Genomic DNA, 18,322 nt, shown 5'->3' on the forward strand with positions numbered 1-18,322 from the left:
TATCTTAGAAACAGGGAAATTATGAGCTAATTTCAGCCATCTCAAATTAATGAGAATGTTCTTTGTGGAGTGCTACCAGTGTAAACCTGTAAAAAATGACAAGTGGAAGATACTTAAATCCTCTATCTGTAGAGCTCAGGGCTGGCTCTGCCAGCATACCCGATGGCCATTATCTGGCCATTTTCAGGGCTGACTCTTTAATCTTCTTTTTAGGCTATGTTAATTACATTTCCTCTAGGTTTGAACAGTCATCAGCTACCACTGTGGGTGGAAGTGGGGATGGCTGAGGTTCTAAGTGATATAACTGGATCTACAGAAGGGCTATCTGGAAAAGGAGAGGCCATTCTACAGGGTAATAACTGCTGCTTGTGCCGCACTGTGATGGAGCAGTGACTCATCATAGCATTTAAGTCTTTGATCTTGTTTTATTAACTTGGAGTCATTTTTTTCCCATGTGGGCATGGCCAAAGGCTGTACTTTAATGTGGCTGACTCCAAGAAGTTGATCCTTTTGATCTGAAACTGATTCTCCCTTTTCCACATCTTAGACCTTGCTGGGGAGGAGGCTATGGGGGAAGCCTGGGGCTTTTTGCACAGTGCTCTGGGCCTGTTAGGCGTCTGGTGAATCTATATTTGGTAGTCCCTCTACACAGAGAGCTCTCTCCCCATTGCTGTATCTCCAGCTCCTCTTTAGGGACAGGACTGTCACCTCTTCCTGAAAGCAGTGTTCAGGGAAGGGCTTGCAATGACACCTTGCGTAAGACAGAAAATTCAGTTGTCTCTATTTAAGAGTGGGACGGGGTGGAACTTATGGGTTGTGAAGAAGGCCAGATGAGGCCTGTAATTCCAACCTGTTCCTGTTGGTAGTATCATTCTCCAGGCCTCAGATACCCCTCCTTCCAAAAAACAAAAACAAAAAACAAAACAAAAAAACACTGTTCACAGCCCTTCCAGGTGATCTCTTCCTTTTAAATTAAAGTTTGGCCCCTCTCTCTGGTCAGAAGACACTTTGGTCTTCTTACACTCTGACTTTGGGTAGTTCATTTTCTCATACATGAGCTTCTCAGCTGTAGAGTGGAATTAATAAGAGACCTCACTCCTACTTGTTGTGAGCATTAAAGGAACCTCCCACCCCAAGCCAGTGACCAGTAGGTGCTTGTGCTGGCCAGTGTTATATCAATTTGGCATAGGCTAGAGTCACCTGAATGGAGGGAACCTTCCCCCATACACCCTTCCAATGCCCCTAATGGTGGACCTCTCTGAGCATCCTATAGGTCACCTGCAATTATCTAGTCCCGCCCTTCCTTAATGTTTTAGAACTTGTTACTTGCCACCAATAGACATCAGGCCCTAGTAGGGGTTTTTGCCTGTCCTCCTCCCTTGCTTAGCCTTATCTTTCTCCTATTTAGGGATCACATATAATAGTCATTTCTTAATTAGAATCTTCCAGAATCCCCTACTGACCCCAGAAAAATCCAAACCTTAAATAGTATAATTTACAAGCCCTGTAGGCAGGGCCCTCCTCTTTCTGCTGCTCCAAATCTCTTCTCCCTTGCCCTCTCCTCTTCTCTCCTTCCCTGTTCTCCTCCCCACAGGCTTCCTTCCTTAACCCCATCCCTCAGCCATATTGCAAATGTGTGGGCTGAACAATGAAGTACTGATATTCTAAAGTATGGACAGGTCATATGAGTCCATGTTGGGGACTATAACCTAACAAAGCTACAGAGGTTTCCAGACAGTTCTTCAAGTATAAGTGATTCAGAGAAGAAATGTTGAACCCCCTTGATTATCAAAAGAATTCAAAGGCATCTTTACACCAAGTAACAAGAAATTTAAAAAATTGTTTGAGAATTTCCTTCATGAATATAGTGCATTTTGTTCATCAATCTCTATCCTCTTTTGCTTCCATCCAGATCCTCTCCTAACCCACCACCACTTTTCCTTTCCGACTTCATAGGTGCTTCCCCTGATCCTCCGGATCCACCTGTGTTCTCATGGGTGCATGGCCTTATAGTGAGGCATGGGTAGGCTCTCAGGGTTCACATCCCTGAAGAAAAGTGACTTTCTGTCTTCTAACATCAGTTGCCAATAACTCTTTGGCTAGGTGTGGGACTTCATGGACCCCTCCCCCATCCATGCTAGCTTGAGCCTATACAGCAGAGGTTCTCAATCTGTGGCTCACAGCCCCTTTGGGGGCTCAGTCACCCTTTCACAGGTGATTTCATAAGAACATCAGAAAACAAAGATATTTACATTACTAGTCATAATATTAGCAAAATTACAGTTATGAAGTAGCAGCAAAAATAATGTTATGGTTGGGGGTCACCACACCATAAAGAACTGTACTAAAGGATTGCAGCATTACAAAGGCTGAGAACCACTTCTATACAAGTTTATGCAAGCTCTCACAGCTGCTGTAAGTTCATTTGTGCAATGGTACTGTCAAGTCTCACAAATACTGCCTGTACTTCTGGCTCTTAGAGTTTTCCCACAGTCTCTTCTGAGATGGCTCCCTGAGTCTTGGGGTTAGAAGGAGGGTATGATGTAGATGTCCCAGTTAGAGATGGGTCTCCTGTTTTCTTTGGGTTGGTCAAGTGTGGGTCCTTATTAAATGCAACCTACTGCAAAAAGAACCTTCTCTAGCTAGGTCTGAGAGATTTGCTAATTTGTGAGTATAAAGATGTGATCTTAGAGGGAAGTTTATTAGTATGTCTATTTAGCAGAATTAATGGTATTAGGTTTTCTCCTAGGTCCTATGACCTAGACAGCCACTAGTTTGAAGCCCAGTTAATGGTATAAGACATGAGTTCCATCTTGTGGAGTGGGCTTTAAATCACACCATATTTTTTTTAACCAACAGATATGGTAATACTCCTAGTGAGGTGTGGGGATGGAGTAGAATGACCTAAATAGAACACAGTAGGTTTTATGTATTAAAAACATTTATCTGCGAAAGTTGCTTATCTGTGTCTCTGCAATACATTATACATGACATTTGTAAAAATGCATTGCAATATTGAAACATTGTATTCATTGGTATACTTAACTCAATAAAAATATGTTAAAAATATAACACCGTTGACTGGTGTTAAAATAACACTCATTTATAGCAAGGACGAGGGTAGAAAAATAAGAAATTACTTCTACATTTCTGGGTATGTGCTTGTTTCTCCCTTTCACAAAACAGTGCTCTGGAGACTGGGGAGATGGATTAGTGGGCCATAATCTTTGCTGTGCAAGCAGGAGGACCTGAGTTAAAATCCCTAGCACTTATATAAAAAGCAGGGCATGGCTACATGAGCAACTATAACCCCAACATTTTGGGACTAGAAACAGGATTGCTGGAATTTGCTGGCCACCAACCTGAGCTCCAGGTTCAGTGAGAGAATTTTTTAAGGGAATAAGGTAGAGAAGTGGTAGGAACAAAACAGCTCTTCTAGCCTCTTCATATATGCACAGATGCATGGACATACATAAACACCTGCACATAACATACACATTGCATACAACACACCCACACACATACACACATGTTTTTTGACTTGGTTCTTCTCCTAGGATAATATTGTCATGAAAGAATCATGAACTTGAAGAGATCTGTAAAATGGTCACAACACTGATAGCATCATAGGATGGGAAAGAACCAAACACCCTTCATGGGGGATTGGCACATCTGTGTGCCAGCTCCCAGGTGCGTCTGTAAATTGGGGGATGTGTCCTAGGCTTGAGAAGTAGCAACATACCTGTGTTCTGTCTGCCCCAATCCAGACACCTCTGCATTCCCAGGTATCAGCCCACAGATCCATACAGACCCAAAGAATAGTGCAGTGATGTGTTTGGAGTGGAAGTTAAATAGTAAAAACAGGAGTAAAGTATGTGTTTGTTTTTCTTTTATAAAAATCACCAAGAAAAGACCTACTGCTATGGAAGAGAATCATGGCTGACCTTCTCATTTCTGTCTGTCTTCCCTGTAATTTCCTACTGTCAGTCCTTTATCAGTTATAAACAAAGCTGTCTATGTCCTGCTTCTAATTTCCCAAGACTGCAGCATTGATGAGCCACAACAGAAGTCTGTGTGCATAGGGAAGACATAAAGAGGAAGGCAGCTCTGTTGAATCTCAGTGACTGCTTCCATGGATGGTATATCTTACCTGCGGCTTCACTCTTTCCTTTGCAGGTTTGAGACCTTCGAGATTAACAGCTTCGAACAGTTTTGTATCAACTATGCCAATGAAAAGCTCCAGCAACAGTTCAATTCGGTAGGCTTGATGTATGACCTAGGTTGACAGGGCAGGGGCTCGCCATCCCCCTGGCATGACACCCAGGCCACTTCTCTTCTGAGATTGGTGTATTTCTGCTCTGCCTGGACCTCCCTTTCTTCCTGGTGATGCTCCTAACTTTTTGAATTGGCTTTTCATTGCCGGGGAGGAAATGTGACTTAGGCAGCTTGGGGAGAGGGTAAAAGGTCTCCCTTGATTTACCCACTTCTCTCTGAGCCCAAGCTCTCAGGGCGTTTAAGGAACTGGAGGCCAGATACAGGATTCCTTTAACTGGCTGGAGTCCAACAATGCATGTGGGATTATAATATCCTAAGACAAGGGTTGCAAAGGAATGGGAATTACCAAGCTGAGCTCTGCCGTTTCCACTCTAACTGTGAGTTAGACCTTTTCTGACAGGTACCTGCCATCCAAGACAAAGAACTTTACAAGTGCTTGGGGAGATGACTGCCAAGTGTGTCTGTAATGCACTCACCCTGGCTTTTTGCTTCTTGCCTTAGCATGTATTCAAGCTGGAGCAAGAAGAATACATGAAGGAGCAGATCCCATGGACCTTGATTGACTTTTATGATAATCAACCTTGTATAGACCTCATAGAAGCAAAGCTGGGTATCCTTGACCTGTTGGATGAAGAGTGTAAGGTAATACTTCTGTTGTCATTGAGTGGTTCAGGTCTAGGTATTGGGCAGAGGGCTCCTATGTGATGCAAGGGAACAAATGAAATCTCATAGCTGGAATTGAATCTGATTGTCTGGAAGGAGTATTGGTTGTCCATCATGCTTACTAAACTTTAACCCACTGAATGTAACTAGCAGATAATATTCTCCTAGTAAATAGTGGCAGAAAGTGGGTGCTTGCTATGTTGGTGGTATGGATTTGGTCTCTCACAGCCAACATCTAGACAGGTGTTCCTAGGGTGGTCTTTATAGTATCAGATGGCTGTGATGATGGGAATCCACAGGACAGTGAGAACCACATCTACAAACCCCTGAATTTTGTGGACTTCTCCTAATATAAAATAGAACTGTGCCAACAGCAGTTGACAGTCACTCCCACTGTGGTGCCTGATTGGGAAGGGAGATGAATGTGTAGCAATTGGTCCCTTTGGTGATAGAAGCCTGCCTCAGAAGGTGTGGAAGCCATACGGCTTATTCTAGACAGAGAAGAACCAATTGCTTTGATTTCTGTTCTCCCATAATTTTCTGGAAAAACACTGAGTATGGCTGGGTGTTTAGGGAAGGAAAGGCATACTACTTCTAGAATGGTTTTCTGAAACATTGCCTTGGTGCACATCCATAGTCCCAGCACTCAGCGTGTTGAAGTAAGAGGATCACTCAAGTGTAAGACTAGCCTAGACTAAAAAGTGAGTTCAAAGCTAGCCTGTGCTATCTATTGGGTCCCTGTCTCAACAAACACACAAAAACCTCTCCCCACCCCTAAAAAAAAAAAAAAAAAAAAAAAAAGGTAGAAACATACCAAATCCTGTAATCCTGTAGCTGGCATATGTGTATCAATTTTGAGGTTGGCAGTGAGGAATTGAGGGGCAGAGTCTCACTCTACACCCCAGAATGGCCTAGAACTCTCTGAGTATGGTGATATGGAGACAAGTGAGTTTGATATGGTAAAAATGTGTTGAATGGGGAGTTATAGGAGAGGTGGATCTTAGTCAGAAAATTTGTATACACGTGACCTTTATCACTGGTCTCTGACTGTTCATGTCCATCTAAATTAGTGACTGTATCGGATCATAGGATTTTCTCACTGAAGTTCAAGTGTATTTTCAAGGCAAGATGACTTGGTTGCTAGCAGATGGCAGCATTTACTTCGTGGAGCTTCTCTTTGTGGTTTGGTGTGACCCAGTTGGGCCAGTCCCTTGAGTTCCTTTTTGCTCCTAGTTACTGTCCTGACAAGCCCTGCTATGTGCTGACTCCTCCTTCACCTACACCTGGTAGTTCTAAAACAGAACTCTAGCAGACAAATATAAAGGATTATTTATAGAAAGTGCTGAATTAAATGTATTTTATTGTCTGTCCAACACAATTAATAGCCTCCTTCAAGAAAGAGGTTTCTTTCTCTGAATTTCCTATGGCACATGGCTCAGGGGATTCAATACTAGTTTCACCAAATTGAATGTGGAGAAAAAAACGGTTTGCTTGCAAAGGGCCTAAGAACTTTGTTTCCACATCTGTAAGCATTTCTTTAGGAACACATCTTATTTACTGAGTAAAGCCCTTTTCTAATTGGCCACTATAAGGGTCACTTCCAATCTTGCCTGACCTGAAAGCCTGGCATAACTCATAGGGAGTAGGTGAGGGTCTGCAGCTGAGGACTGTCAGTGAGTGTCAAGGGTAACAGAACGAGTGATGTCTTATTGGATACGCCACTGCCATCGCTGACCATTCAAACAGCAGGCACAATGACTATGTTGTATTTTTCCTACCCCATTATTGTCCTCTCTCATTCCCTCCCCATCTCTCTCCCCACTCCCCAAAACCCTTCTTCTTCCAACAGGTCCCTCCTACTTCGTTGTCTTTGTTCTTTCTTTTAACCTAATGAACCCAGTGCTGCCTGTATGGCTGAGTATCTATGTTTGTGTGTGTTTGTTTGGGGGTGTGTGCTATTTGACTGGAACATGGGCAGTTTATCAGTGCCTTCACCACTGAAGAAAAGGACTCCCTTCACCCTAGGGTCCATTAACTGCCTGTAGAGAGACAGAGACTTGTAAGTCCCTCCTCTATATATGCTAATGAGCCTAATCTCATGCAGGAAACAAGAGCTTCAGTGAGTTCATGATTTCATTGGCCATGCCGCACTGATCACTGTTTCACACACTCCTCCAAGAGTTCTGCCACTTGCATTACTTACACTCTCTGTTCCAGGGTGTTTGCTGGGTGTGCACACCCTACCTCCTGTGTTCGTGTTTGTGTGTGTGATACAGATGTCCCACTCAGAGCCGAGCACTGCACTGTCACTTATTGTCCACACACACAATTGTGACTGCATGACCCACTGCAAAAAGAGGAAGCTTCTCTGATGAAGGCTAAGAACAGAGCTAATCTCAAAGCACAGCCAGCAGTCTGTGTAAAAGCTTCAATGAAGCAAGTTGCTTATTTACTTTGGAAGCCATCTGCAGAGATGCAGAAAGAGGCTGATCCTGAGAACTTGTCACACAGTGGCACCTCTAAGGCTAGATCTACATTTGGGGGACAGGAAATAAGTAAAGCATCTTTGTGTGTGAGGCCAGAGACCAATTCTCAGTCCTTTGATGTGTGGGAAAAGATCTAAGATAGTCTTCTGACTCTGTATATTAGAGTATGTACTAGCAGTATCCAGAAGCTGATGGTGACCTGTAATAGTATGTCTATGTGTGTGAGTTCTATTGTTAGGAATTCCAAAGAAGATAGACACGAGACCAAAAAAGGCCAGGCAAGGTTTCAAAAAGGGGCAACAGGCTGAGCCAAGGCAGTAGTATGGATGAGCTAGGGGAGGGGTAAAGGTTAATTATGCTAGTCTTCCAAGTGAGCATGAGCATGGTGCTGCAGGGAATGGGGGTGGCATTGCAGGAAGAAGCATCTTCAGACAACTCCACAGATGGGATTCTGCCCCTGTGGCCTTAGTGTCCATCTTCATCTTCTCTTGGGCATCCCCTTTTTGCTGCCTAGCTTGTCCTTTGAGGCTCAACATTCTCCCATGGATGCCGACTTACACACAGCAGGTCAATGATCTTTCATAGCAGGGCCCTAAGAGTTTGGGGTTGAGTTATTCTTATCACAGTCTGTCAGTGTCCTGGCTTGAGAGCTGAATCCCGATTCCAACCCCCTGCCATGATGTGCCACTACTCTGTTCTGCTTCACGAGGCACTGTTACTGGTCTTGTGGTTCTGCAGGTCCCCAAAGGAACTGATCAGAATTGGGCCCAGAAGCTCTACGAACGGCACTCCAACAGCCAGCACTTCCAGAAACCACGCATGTCCAACACAGCCTTCATTGTCATCCACTTTGCAGATAAGGTATCTGTCCTTTTTGTTGACCTAGGCCATTTTAGGCCCACAGTAGGAAAAATAAAGGGTTCCCAGGCTAAGGAAATGGCCTTTGTGAGTTCCAGTGGCCTGGGGTTGTAGATAGATTCCCCTCTGCACTTTGCTTCCTCAGCCTGCCCTGACCCCAACTCTAGTATACCAGACTGTCAAGACTAGATACAAGCTAAGCATATGCTATCACAGTTGCCTTTCACATAAACATCAGGTAGTAATTGAGGGTTGCTCTCCTGGGACAACCGCAGTAGTGGAGCAGTTAGGAGTCATTGAGCTGCTGTCATTGAGCCTGAGCAGAGGGAGGAGTGAAGACAAGGTTCTTACATGTTTGGGCTCTTTCTGGAGTAGCTTGACTGATCCCAGTGATGGGGATAGACACTGAACATCTCTAAGTGGACTTCAACCAAATTCTTAGGTGGTAATGTGCGTGTAATTGCGTATCCTGATTCAATGCATCTGGGACACTGGCTGAGAAGTTGCATTCATGGAGCCTAAAAAAGCTTTCTCTCATGGGAATTCCCTTTTAAGATGGCATTTTCCTCTGTGTAAATCTCGACATAATGGATTTGCATTTTAAACAGGGACATCTGTGGGTCTCCGTTTACTCTCAGCTTCTTTAGAAAAATGTTACTAGATGAGATGAAATTGCTTAAGAAGCTGCTAAGGCTCCTGAAAGACTGTTTTTTTTTTTTTTTTTTTTTTTCTTTTATTGCCATGAGCTCAGGTGGAGTACCTTTCCGATGGTTTTCTTGAGAAAAATAGGGATACGGTATATGAAGAACAGATCAACATCCTGAAGGCCAGCAAGGTAAAGAACACTGGGAGTGGGGCTGGTGAAGTCACTCAGTGGGGGAATGCTTGCTTAGTCATGTTAGAATACTTTCACGGGGCCCTGGGATCAATCCCCAGCACCTTAAAAAGATAGACATACGGGAACTGGGTGTGGTCATGTATGCCTGTTATTCTAGCACTCTGGAGATAAAGGCAGGAGGATCACTGAAAGCTCAAGGCCAGTCTGATCTACATAGCAAGTTTTAGCTGGTGCTAAAGAATGAAAAAATAATAATATAAACCAACAGATAAGGGATGGGCTATGTTCCTATGAGCCCCACTATGAAATATGGGGCAGTAGCAATGTGAAGTGTTTTTTGTTACATCTTGTGAGGGGACAAAGCAGGAAGAAGGCATCTTTCAATTCCAAGAGGGAAAAGCTAGGAAAGACAACCCCAGATGAAGCTCATGGGAGGTGCAAGACAGCTGACAACCAGGAAGAGATACAGGAGTAAAGCTATGCTGAAAGGTTCGCTAATGTTCAAGTCACCTGCCTTCCTTCCTCTGCTTGCATACATAAGACGATTTGAACCACCCCAAGCCTAGTGTTTGTGTACTTCATTTCTGTTCGGCCATCTAAAGGACAAAACCTGAATGTACTTGTATTAGTCAGGATTCCCTAGAGAAATAGGACTGGTAGACTGAATAGCTATAATATTTTATTAGCATGGCTTACATGACTGTTCTGACAATGTCTGTCTCCAAAGAGAGAGTCCAAGGACCCAACAGTTGTTTGGTTCATGACACTGGATGTCTCAGCTGGTCTTCAGTATGTGTCAGAATCCCAAAGAAGCAGGCTCTAATAACTAATGAAGGAATAGACTTTTCCATCGAGAGTGAGGACACTCAGGCAAAGACCAAGAGCTTCCTTCTGCCATGTGCTTTATATAGGCTGCCACTAGGAAGCGTGGCCCAGATTAAAGGTGGATCTTCCCAAGTCAAATGATCCAATCAAGAAAATCCCTCATGAGTATGTTAAATGTTTGGGTTTTAATTAATTCCAGATGTAGTTGAGTTGACAGCCAAGAATAGCCATCACAGTAATAAAATGTGAAACTTCAAGGACAGTTAAACCTACTTTGGAATATTTATTATCTCCAAAATTTCATCTGCTCCTTTTTTCAGGACCGTAGCAAAGAAATGCAGATAGTGTGTCCATCTGCACTTCTCACTATATACTTGTAAGCACTTTCCTGTGAGTCACCATACCAACCCACTCTTTTCATTCAGAGATGAGCAAAGCTACATTCTTGTTGTCCCTAGATGAGCTGAGCTGATAAGCATCCACACAGGAAATATAAAGGGAACAGAGACCTCAATAGTAGAAGGACAAGAAGCCTGGGCGTGCCTGCAGCCAAAAGGGGCCAGTGCACCTACAGCTGATGCAGGTATAGACAGTGGTGCCAGCCTCGGCCCTTCAGTACATCCAGGACCACTCTGCAGGATTTAGGAGCCTTTCTCCCAGACTACATTGTACCAAACTCACTGCAGGGCCCTGATAACACTGAAGAGATGACAGTAATTTCTCTTTGTGATAAGCTTTAGAATTGTGACTGCAATAGAGAGAAATGATGCGATGGAGAAAGAGCAGCCAGAAGCATTGACCCAGGCGATTAAGGCCAGGTGAACCCTTTTTCAATCAGGTCAAAGATGGGATTTGGGTAGGGTTTGAGTCAGCAGCAGCCCATTGTTTGTCATCTGAGCATATATCCACATCAGGGAACAAACTGCAGAGACAATCAGATTGTTGTAAACATGCATAGTGTTTTGGAGTTTGATCTCAGATTAATGTCTAGATCTTTAGCTCATGGTGGTTAGCAGGAGTTTCTCCATTATTGATGATAATGGGGATGGAGCATAGAAAAGTATTCTCTAATCACAATTGAAGAGAAGAAAAACTATCTGGCAAGGCAAGTATTATTAGCTGAGCAGTTTTTGCCACTTAATTTTATTTAACAGTTTCATTGAATAGTTAGGTATATAGAAACATATATGGACACATCTAGACAATCTTTGAGATTTTAGTCAAGTGAGAAAATGCATTTAGTACTTAACATGTGAGATGCAGAAAGATGTGTGTGATTGTGATGCAGGAGTGTGGAGGTCAAGAAGAAAGTTCTATAGAAGAGTGTGTTGGAGACCTCAGTGTCAGCAATTTGCTACCAAGACCTGCAGAAGTTGAATGTGGTCATGCTTAGGGTAACAATTATTACAGTGTAAGAACACAAAGCAAACTCAGCAAAGAACAGGTGTGTAGGGGAGCATCAAGGATACAGCAGGTGCAAGCTTCCAAAACCCTTCTCCCGGAGAATCACATAGGTGTGTGGGGTTCCTCCACAGAGACAAGTGCAATAGTACTTAAGAGGATGTTTGCCAATGGACTGGCACTCTTGGTCTAGCAAGAAGTAAACCTTCAGACTCCCACGAGAAAAGCAGATGCTCACCAATGAATGAAATTGTTTGCACAGCCAAATTAGAAATAGTGAAGCAGTCATATCAGGGAATGGTGAAAACCCACCCAAAATCCAAGTTGCCAGATGCCAGTCAAGAGCTGGGCTGGAAAGCAGGCCGTGGGAAGGATGGTGCTCTTGCTCTTTTCTACACATGATGGTGTCTTAAGTTAAACATACTGGACTTTTATTAGAAATTTAGTGATAAAAATTGAAATATCACAGAGTTATATACAAGGCCCCTCTCCCATTCCATGAGCCATCTTCTGTTGAGTGCTTAGTCTGCATTATAGCACACTGGTGTGTTCTTTTAAGGGTGAAATAATCAAAATATGCAAAACTGCTCCCCTCTGCTTTTGTACATATCGTTGTGTCTTGGCCATCCCTTCATATGTATACACACAGGCTTTTCCTTTTGTAAATAACTCTTGGTAGTTTGCTATTATTTTTCAAGTGAAATTGATTGTTCAATTGGTATGTGCAACAGTTGTAGAGTTGTTAAACTGAAGGGGAAAAAAAAGTCTGTGCTATTTTTTTTTTTTTTTAATGACAGACTCCCTTGTTTTGCCCCAACCCAACTACCACACTTCTGGCTTTCCATGGCCATGTTGCCTCCTCTACGTGTGCACAACCAGAACCTACAGATGAGCCTGCACAGATGCTGCTGCACAGCAAAGAGGGGCACTGGGCTCTCAGGCTCTGCCTGATGCCTAGTGCATCTGTCATTATGAACACTTACACGTCTTTCTTTACTAAGCCATGCTCATTTTTAAAAAATGTTTAGCTGTAGTAGCAGTCCTCCAAGACTTAGGTTTGAACTGCAAACCAAAAATAAAATAATAAAGACCTAGAAACATTTAAGACCCTAGGACACCAACTGGATAATGTAAAGCTTACTTTTTAAAGATAAGTTTTAATCTCTAAACACAGCTAATTCTCAAATCATTGTTTAAATCATAATTTTATTTCATGTATTTTTATTTTATGAGAATCCTATTGGCTTTTATCCTTTATGTGGCATACCTGATAAGAAATTATCACCTTGTTGAGAGTGATTAAGTGGTGTGAAACAGAGGAGTCCCCCCTGCCACCAGCCAGGGAACCATCACAGAAAGCACACTTGGGATAAAGCAAGGAGAATGCGATTAGGGAAGCCTGTTAGACTATGAAGAGGCAGAATGGAGCTAATGGCTTCTCAGCTATTACAGAGCTATAAATAGGGACGCAGCAAAGAAAGGCCTCTTTAAAACCCAGCATTAAAACATTCATTCCTTTTAATACTAAGAACAGCAAGTTTTCCCTCCCAACTGTTATGCTTAAGGAAAGGATTATCTTGGTGTAGGGGAGGCTCAGGGGATGCAGTCCTAAAAAGGACAGTGTTTTTCCTCTGAAGATGTTCTCTCACAATGTGTAGGTCAGAGGGACAACTATTCATTTGGAAATTGATGTCAGTGTGAGCCAGGCAACCTGGCCATGGGTCTGGATGGACACAAGTAACACTGTCTTTCCACTCTATGTCCTCCAAGAAGTGACTTAAAGTACAGTACAGGTTATAGAGTCTGTCCAAAGCACCTCCACTGAGCCTGGTGATCCCCAGGATCCAGGCATAGCAGAGAAGCCCCTCAGACTGAGGTCTAATGTTCCACTTGGAACAAATGTGTGTGCCTTAGGGTTCTTTGGAGCAGAACCGGTGAAGTGTGTGTGTGTGTGTGTGTGTGTGTGTGTGTGTGTGTGTGTGTGTGTCTGTGTGTGTCTGTGTGTGTGTGTGTTCGTTCATGTGTCTGAATGTCCTCATGTGTGTGTGTGTGTGAGAGAGAGTGATATGTATATATAAAAGAATTTGTAAAACAGTAACAAGTTTTCTCACTCTCAAGAAGCTGAAAACCTGGACCAGATCCTCCCTTGAGGCTGGGGCCCCAGCAGTTGGAGGACCCTCATAGTGGCTGTCTGACACCAGGAGGGCCGAGAACCCAGTTGGAACTTGGTCCACAAGGTTAGGTGCCTCTGTAGTCTCAGTCTGGAGCCACAACCCTGAAGGATTCCTGCCACTAGTGCTTAGTCAGTGATCTGAAATAGCAAAGAAAGCAGCAGCAACAGGGCAAATCTACTCATTGGCAGGAGGGAGAGCCAAGTGAGCAAAAGGCCATTTTTATCTGGAGGTGCTGCCTACAATTTGGGGTACATCTGCCCACAACTGGAGTGCACCTGGCCACATCAGTTAAGGTGGTCAGAACAATTTCCCTACCCAGGTGATTCTAATCTGTAGCAAGTTGACATTAAAAACCCCCATCGAGGTTTGCTTTAAAATTCATTACTGTTGGGTGTAAGCTTTATAGTACTTTGTTGAGACTATGCATTATGACACACGTGTTCCTCAGTATGCTTGGCGTCCAATACCCTGGCTGTTGGAAAATGTGTCAGATAATAAGAAGATTAGAACTTCAGTTGATAAATAGTGTTGCCTCCCTTTTCCAAGGTGGGGCTGAGTCTTTCAAAGCCCATTAAATATTTTTTTTATTTATATGTTGAACATTCACCCCCTTCCCACCAAAGTGAAAGAAGTACTTGAAAAGAAAGTGCTGTGTGTGTGTGTGTGTGTGTGTGTGTGTGTGTGTGTGTGTGTGTGTGTGTGTGTTTGCAGCAGTTTTTGAGGACAACCTCCTGATCAAACTGTTCTCCTATGTCCTCTTCCAGTATCACCTGTCTGTCTGAAAGGAAATCTCCAATATAGTCTTATAAACACGAATGAATAGTGTGGTTTCCAAGGAAACAGTGTGCACACAGCTGCAATTGAAATTTCCTTAGACTGTCAGACTTTAAAAGGTGTTTTCATACCTCTCTTAATCCCTTTGCAAATAGATTTGCCTCAGGTCTTTAAAGTCTGTATCTAGGCTTGAATGGCAGAGAAAAGCCAGTACCTATGGGGATATTTCACATAAATGCCAAACAGGATTAGCAATGTGTTTGGTTTATCTGAATATGTTGCCGTGACTGCAATTGAGTTAGAAAGGAACAGTTTGTGTAAAAGCCTTGGTGGGATACATTTCAGTGGCTGTCATAGGAAGAACTGAGGGACCTCCATTCTTGGTCTTCTTTACAACACAGGCTTTCAGTACCTCCCACAGCAAACCTGGAGTTTCTTCTTCAACTAGCAGTGTGGAAATTTTGTTGAGTCCTTTATCAAGTTGTGATATTTGTTGTGATTCAGGTTTGTTTCTATTTGGGGCGTTCCCAAGTAACGTGCATGTCTATCCCAGCCCTCCTTGGCAGATGAGTGAATAGGGGTCATGCTAGGCATTTTCTGCCTGGCTTTTTTGCTGTTGGCTTACAATCCAGGATTATATAAGGGTCCCTCTTAGCCTTTGAGTTTCATGGCCAACCTAGATTTTTTTTTCTATATGACTCTGTTACTGAAGGAAGCCCTGCACACATGAAGCCTACTTCTCCTTCCCAGGTACAATCTTAGTAGCAGAGATCTGCAATTAAAACATAAATTTGGAAACAAACCCCAAATCTTTTAGATGAGTGTGCCAGTGCAGATCCTAATCTCCCTTGATGTTGGCATCTCTAAGTTGACCTAAGAAAAAAGAGCTGAAAACTTAAAATACTTTTATTTCTCAATCATCTGACTTCTAGGTTACTCATGAGACTTTTGATCTATTCCCAACTATAGGACTTAACAAATTTTTTCACATAAGCTATTAAAGACTTCTATAGACTAGATCTCTCATATAGTGTAATTACACAGCTCAATAACCCTTACCATTGCTACAAACACTTAGCCACCCATTATCTCCCTGTAGAAGTTTTTGAGCAATGATCTTCCCTTATTCAAGTATGCCTGGGCACTCTGGTAGAATTGTAGAGGCTGGCAGTCACCTGCCTACAATCTCTTCTGTCCCTTCTATTCCTATGTTCTCAGCAGGTCATGGTAGTTTTCTGCCATAGAACAGTAAGGACCTACAGATGTTTAAACAAGGGGATTCTAGATAAGGTTTACATTGAGAGGAAGCTCCAACTATTGATGAAATCCATTTGAATTATGATTTACAACAGAACCCAGGTGGTGCTGAAGGAGGGCACCCATGTTCTGATTCATGTAGGGAAGAGTCAGGCATTGAACTATCACAGATCCTGATGAGATGAGATGGGGCATGGTCTTTACCCTCAGTTTCAGAAGTCAGTGGGTGAGGATACTGTCATCCATACTGAATTTGGAGCTTCTGTGGCATTAGAGAAGGAGAAAGATATAAAGCAGACAGTTGGAACTAGGGATCATGGTGATGGGAAAGGCTCTGGACTGGAGAGCCAGTGTTGAGGTATAGTAGAAGACTCAGGCCTGAAGGAGTCTGCTAGGGATTTGTGTTAGAGCCCTCAGTGAGGATCTTGCAGAAGGCAGTGCAGGAAAGGGAGGGGCCAGAAGCTGGGTCAGTGAAGAGTCCTGGAGAACTGAAAACCAACAAAGATTAGCAGGATGTGGAACTTCCATGTCGCTGAAAAGACTTCTAAAAAGGAAGTATGGGTCAGTGGGTGGAAGCCATCAGAGAAGACAGGTAGTCATGCCTTCCATGCTACACCATGAACTCCTTATGTGTAAAAGGCTGTATTTGTTTCTGTTCACTTTTGTGTAACCAGCCCTAGCATGGATTGGATATCTGGGAATCAGGAAAGATTGGTTTCATTTCTATGATAGCACATAGAATTTAATGCCTAGTAAAAGTAACGCTACTATGTTAGTGACATGCAAATATATCTCAGACAAAAGAGTATTTATGACTTTGAAAACCCAATGCAAATGTGCAGAATTGCTATCTGTTGGCAGATAAAATTTCAAATAATTTTTATAATTGTGTCTCTGAAGCACCCTCAAAGCCACCTGCTTGGCAACATTGTCCTCAGCAATGGTATAGGAATCCCTTTATTTCCTATTATGTAAATATTTGGTTCTGCATATTCTGAAGATTTCAAAACCCTGGGCCAGGATTTGAAGCATTTTGCTAAGGAATGTGATCACATCCTCTAGTTCTAATTGTCACTAGTCTGTTACAGCCAGAAGAATGTACTTGAGCTATTCACAATAGATGGTCTTTGACCTTGCACTATTGGTTTATACTTTGATTCATTCATTTTACCTTTGTGATGCTGGCAATCAAACCCAGGGCCTCCCATGTGCTACACAAACTTATATGTCTACAGCTCCCCAGGCCAGATTGTTTGGTGCTTTTAGACATCCTAGGCCAGTGAACTGTAAAGATGGTTGGCACACAAACCACTATGCTAAAAAACTGAAAGTTAAGGTGCTTCTCGTGGCTGGCTCTATGGGAATGAAAGGGTAAAAGGGAAGAGCAAACAGGCATACACACACAAACATGCGCGTGTGCGCGCGCGCGCACGCACACACACACACACACGTATTCACAGGCACAGTAAACAGCTTTGCTGCTTAAAACCTCCAATTGCAAGCCAAGTGGTGGTGGCACACACTTTAATCCCAGAACTTTGGAGCCATAGGCAGGCAGAGCTCTTTGAGTTCAAGACCAGCATGGTCTACAAGAGCTAGTTCCAGGACAGGACGGGCTCCAAACTGTACAGGAAAAACCCTGTCTTGAAACAAACAAACACAAACTTGGCAGTTTCTTCCAAGTATGCACTATAAAACACTTAAATGTAAGTACCCTTGACTCTAAAATTGACTTTTAAAATGTAAACTTATAATACTAAGGGTAAAATAGTTGTATATACCCCTTGTTTTAGTTTTAAATCCTTGGTATAAGAAAGAGACAAGCCTTGAGTACCAGTTGTGAACATTAGCCATCACAACCTTGCACCTGCCAGTGGGTACACCTGTGCTGATCTCTCAGGAATTTTGTGCATGGGACCAGACCTAACGACCAGTGAAAATTAGTGCTTTACTTTTCACAATGTCTGCCAGTTTTGTTACTATGCAAAGAAAGCCAGAGGCCATCATGTGGGGTTAGGGAATGCCTGCTGTGCAGTGTCTGCACCTCCCAGTGTGGTGGACACAACCAATTCCAGACCAGAGGTCTTAGGCCACTCTGGGTGTGGCTGAGTTGCAAGAAGCCCTAAGGGGATAAGATGGTAACTGGCCTGTTAAATGCTCCAGTCACCTCAGCCTGCCACTCAGCATAATTACCTAATGGTGTTGTAGAGCCTGCTTTTGGATAAGCTGTGTCACCTGATCCTGATGCCCAAGTTCAGTTCTCATGTGCCACTAGCACCATCTTGCTGCTTTATTTGGATACTGTCACATATTCAAATGGCTGAGATGAGTTAGGACCTCCTGCAGGCTATAATACAAAGTCCAGGACTGGGTCGTGGGTAATATTGAATGTCAGCTTGACAAGATCTGGAATTAACAAGCAGACAAGGTCCTGGGCTTGCCTGTTAAGGATGATCTTGATTGGGTTAATCTCTGAGCATGCCAGCAAGGGCTCGTCTTGATTAGGTTACCTGAGGTGGGGAGATCCATGCTTACCAGGCTTGTATCCTGCTCTGAATAAAAAGAAGAATTCTACCTGAGTAGTAGCATTTGTCTCTCTGCTTAGTGATTGTAAATGTCACATGACCACCTACCTCAAACTCCTCCCTCAGTGGCCTTGCCAGGATGGATCCTTAAACTGTGAGTCTGAATGGATGTTTCTCGTAGAGTGGTGTTGTCAGGGTATTTTATCCTAGCAACAGGAAAAGTAGAGAATGCAGACTCTGAAAACA

The 18,322-nt window shown here is 43.1% G+C and overlaps 1 protein-coding gene across 1 annotated transcript in view; it reads left to right on the plus strand.

Annotated features, from left to right (window-relative positions):
* The window catches only part of Myo5b (myosin VB), a 182,633-nt gene that overhangs the window by 87,047 nt on the left and 77,264 nt on the right, over positions 1-18,322 (plus strand). The window contains 4 exon segments of the mRNA XM_051201265.1: positions 4,177-4,258; positions 4,777-4,917; positions 8,163-8,285; positions 9,034-9,117. Coding sequence (XP_051057222.1) covers positions 4,177-4,258; positions 4,777-4,917; positions 8,163-8,285; positions 9,034-9,117 — 430 coding nt within the window.

The sequence above is a fragment of the Phodopus roborovskii genome, unplaced genomic scaffold (genome assembly GCF_943737965.1).
Source record: "Phodopus roborovskii unplaced genomic scaffold, PHOROB, whole genome shotgun sequence".
In the NCBI taxonomy this organism is placed as follows: Eukaryota; Metazoa; Chordata; class Mammalia; order Rodentia; family Cricetidae; genus Phodopus; species Phodopus roborovskii.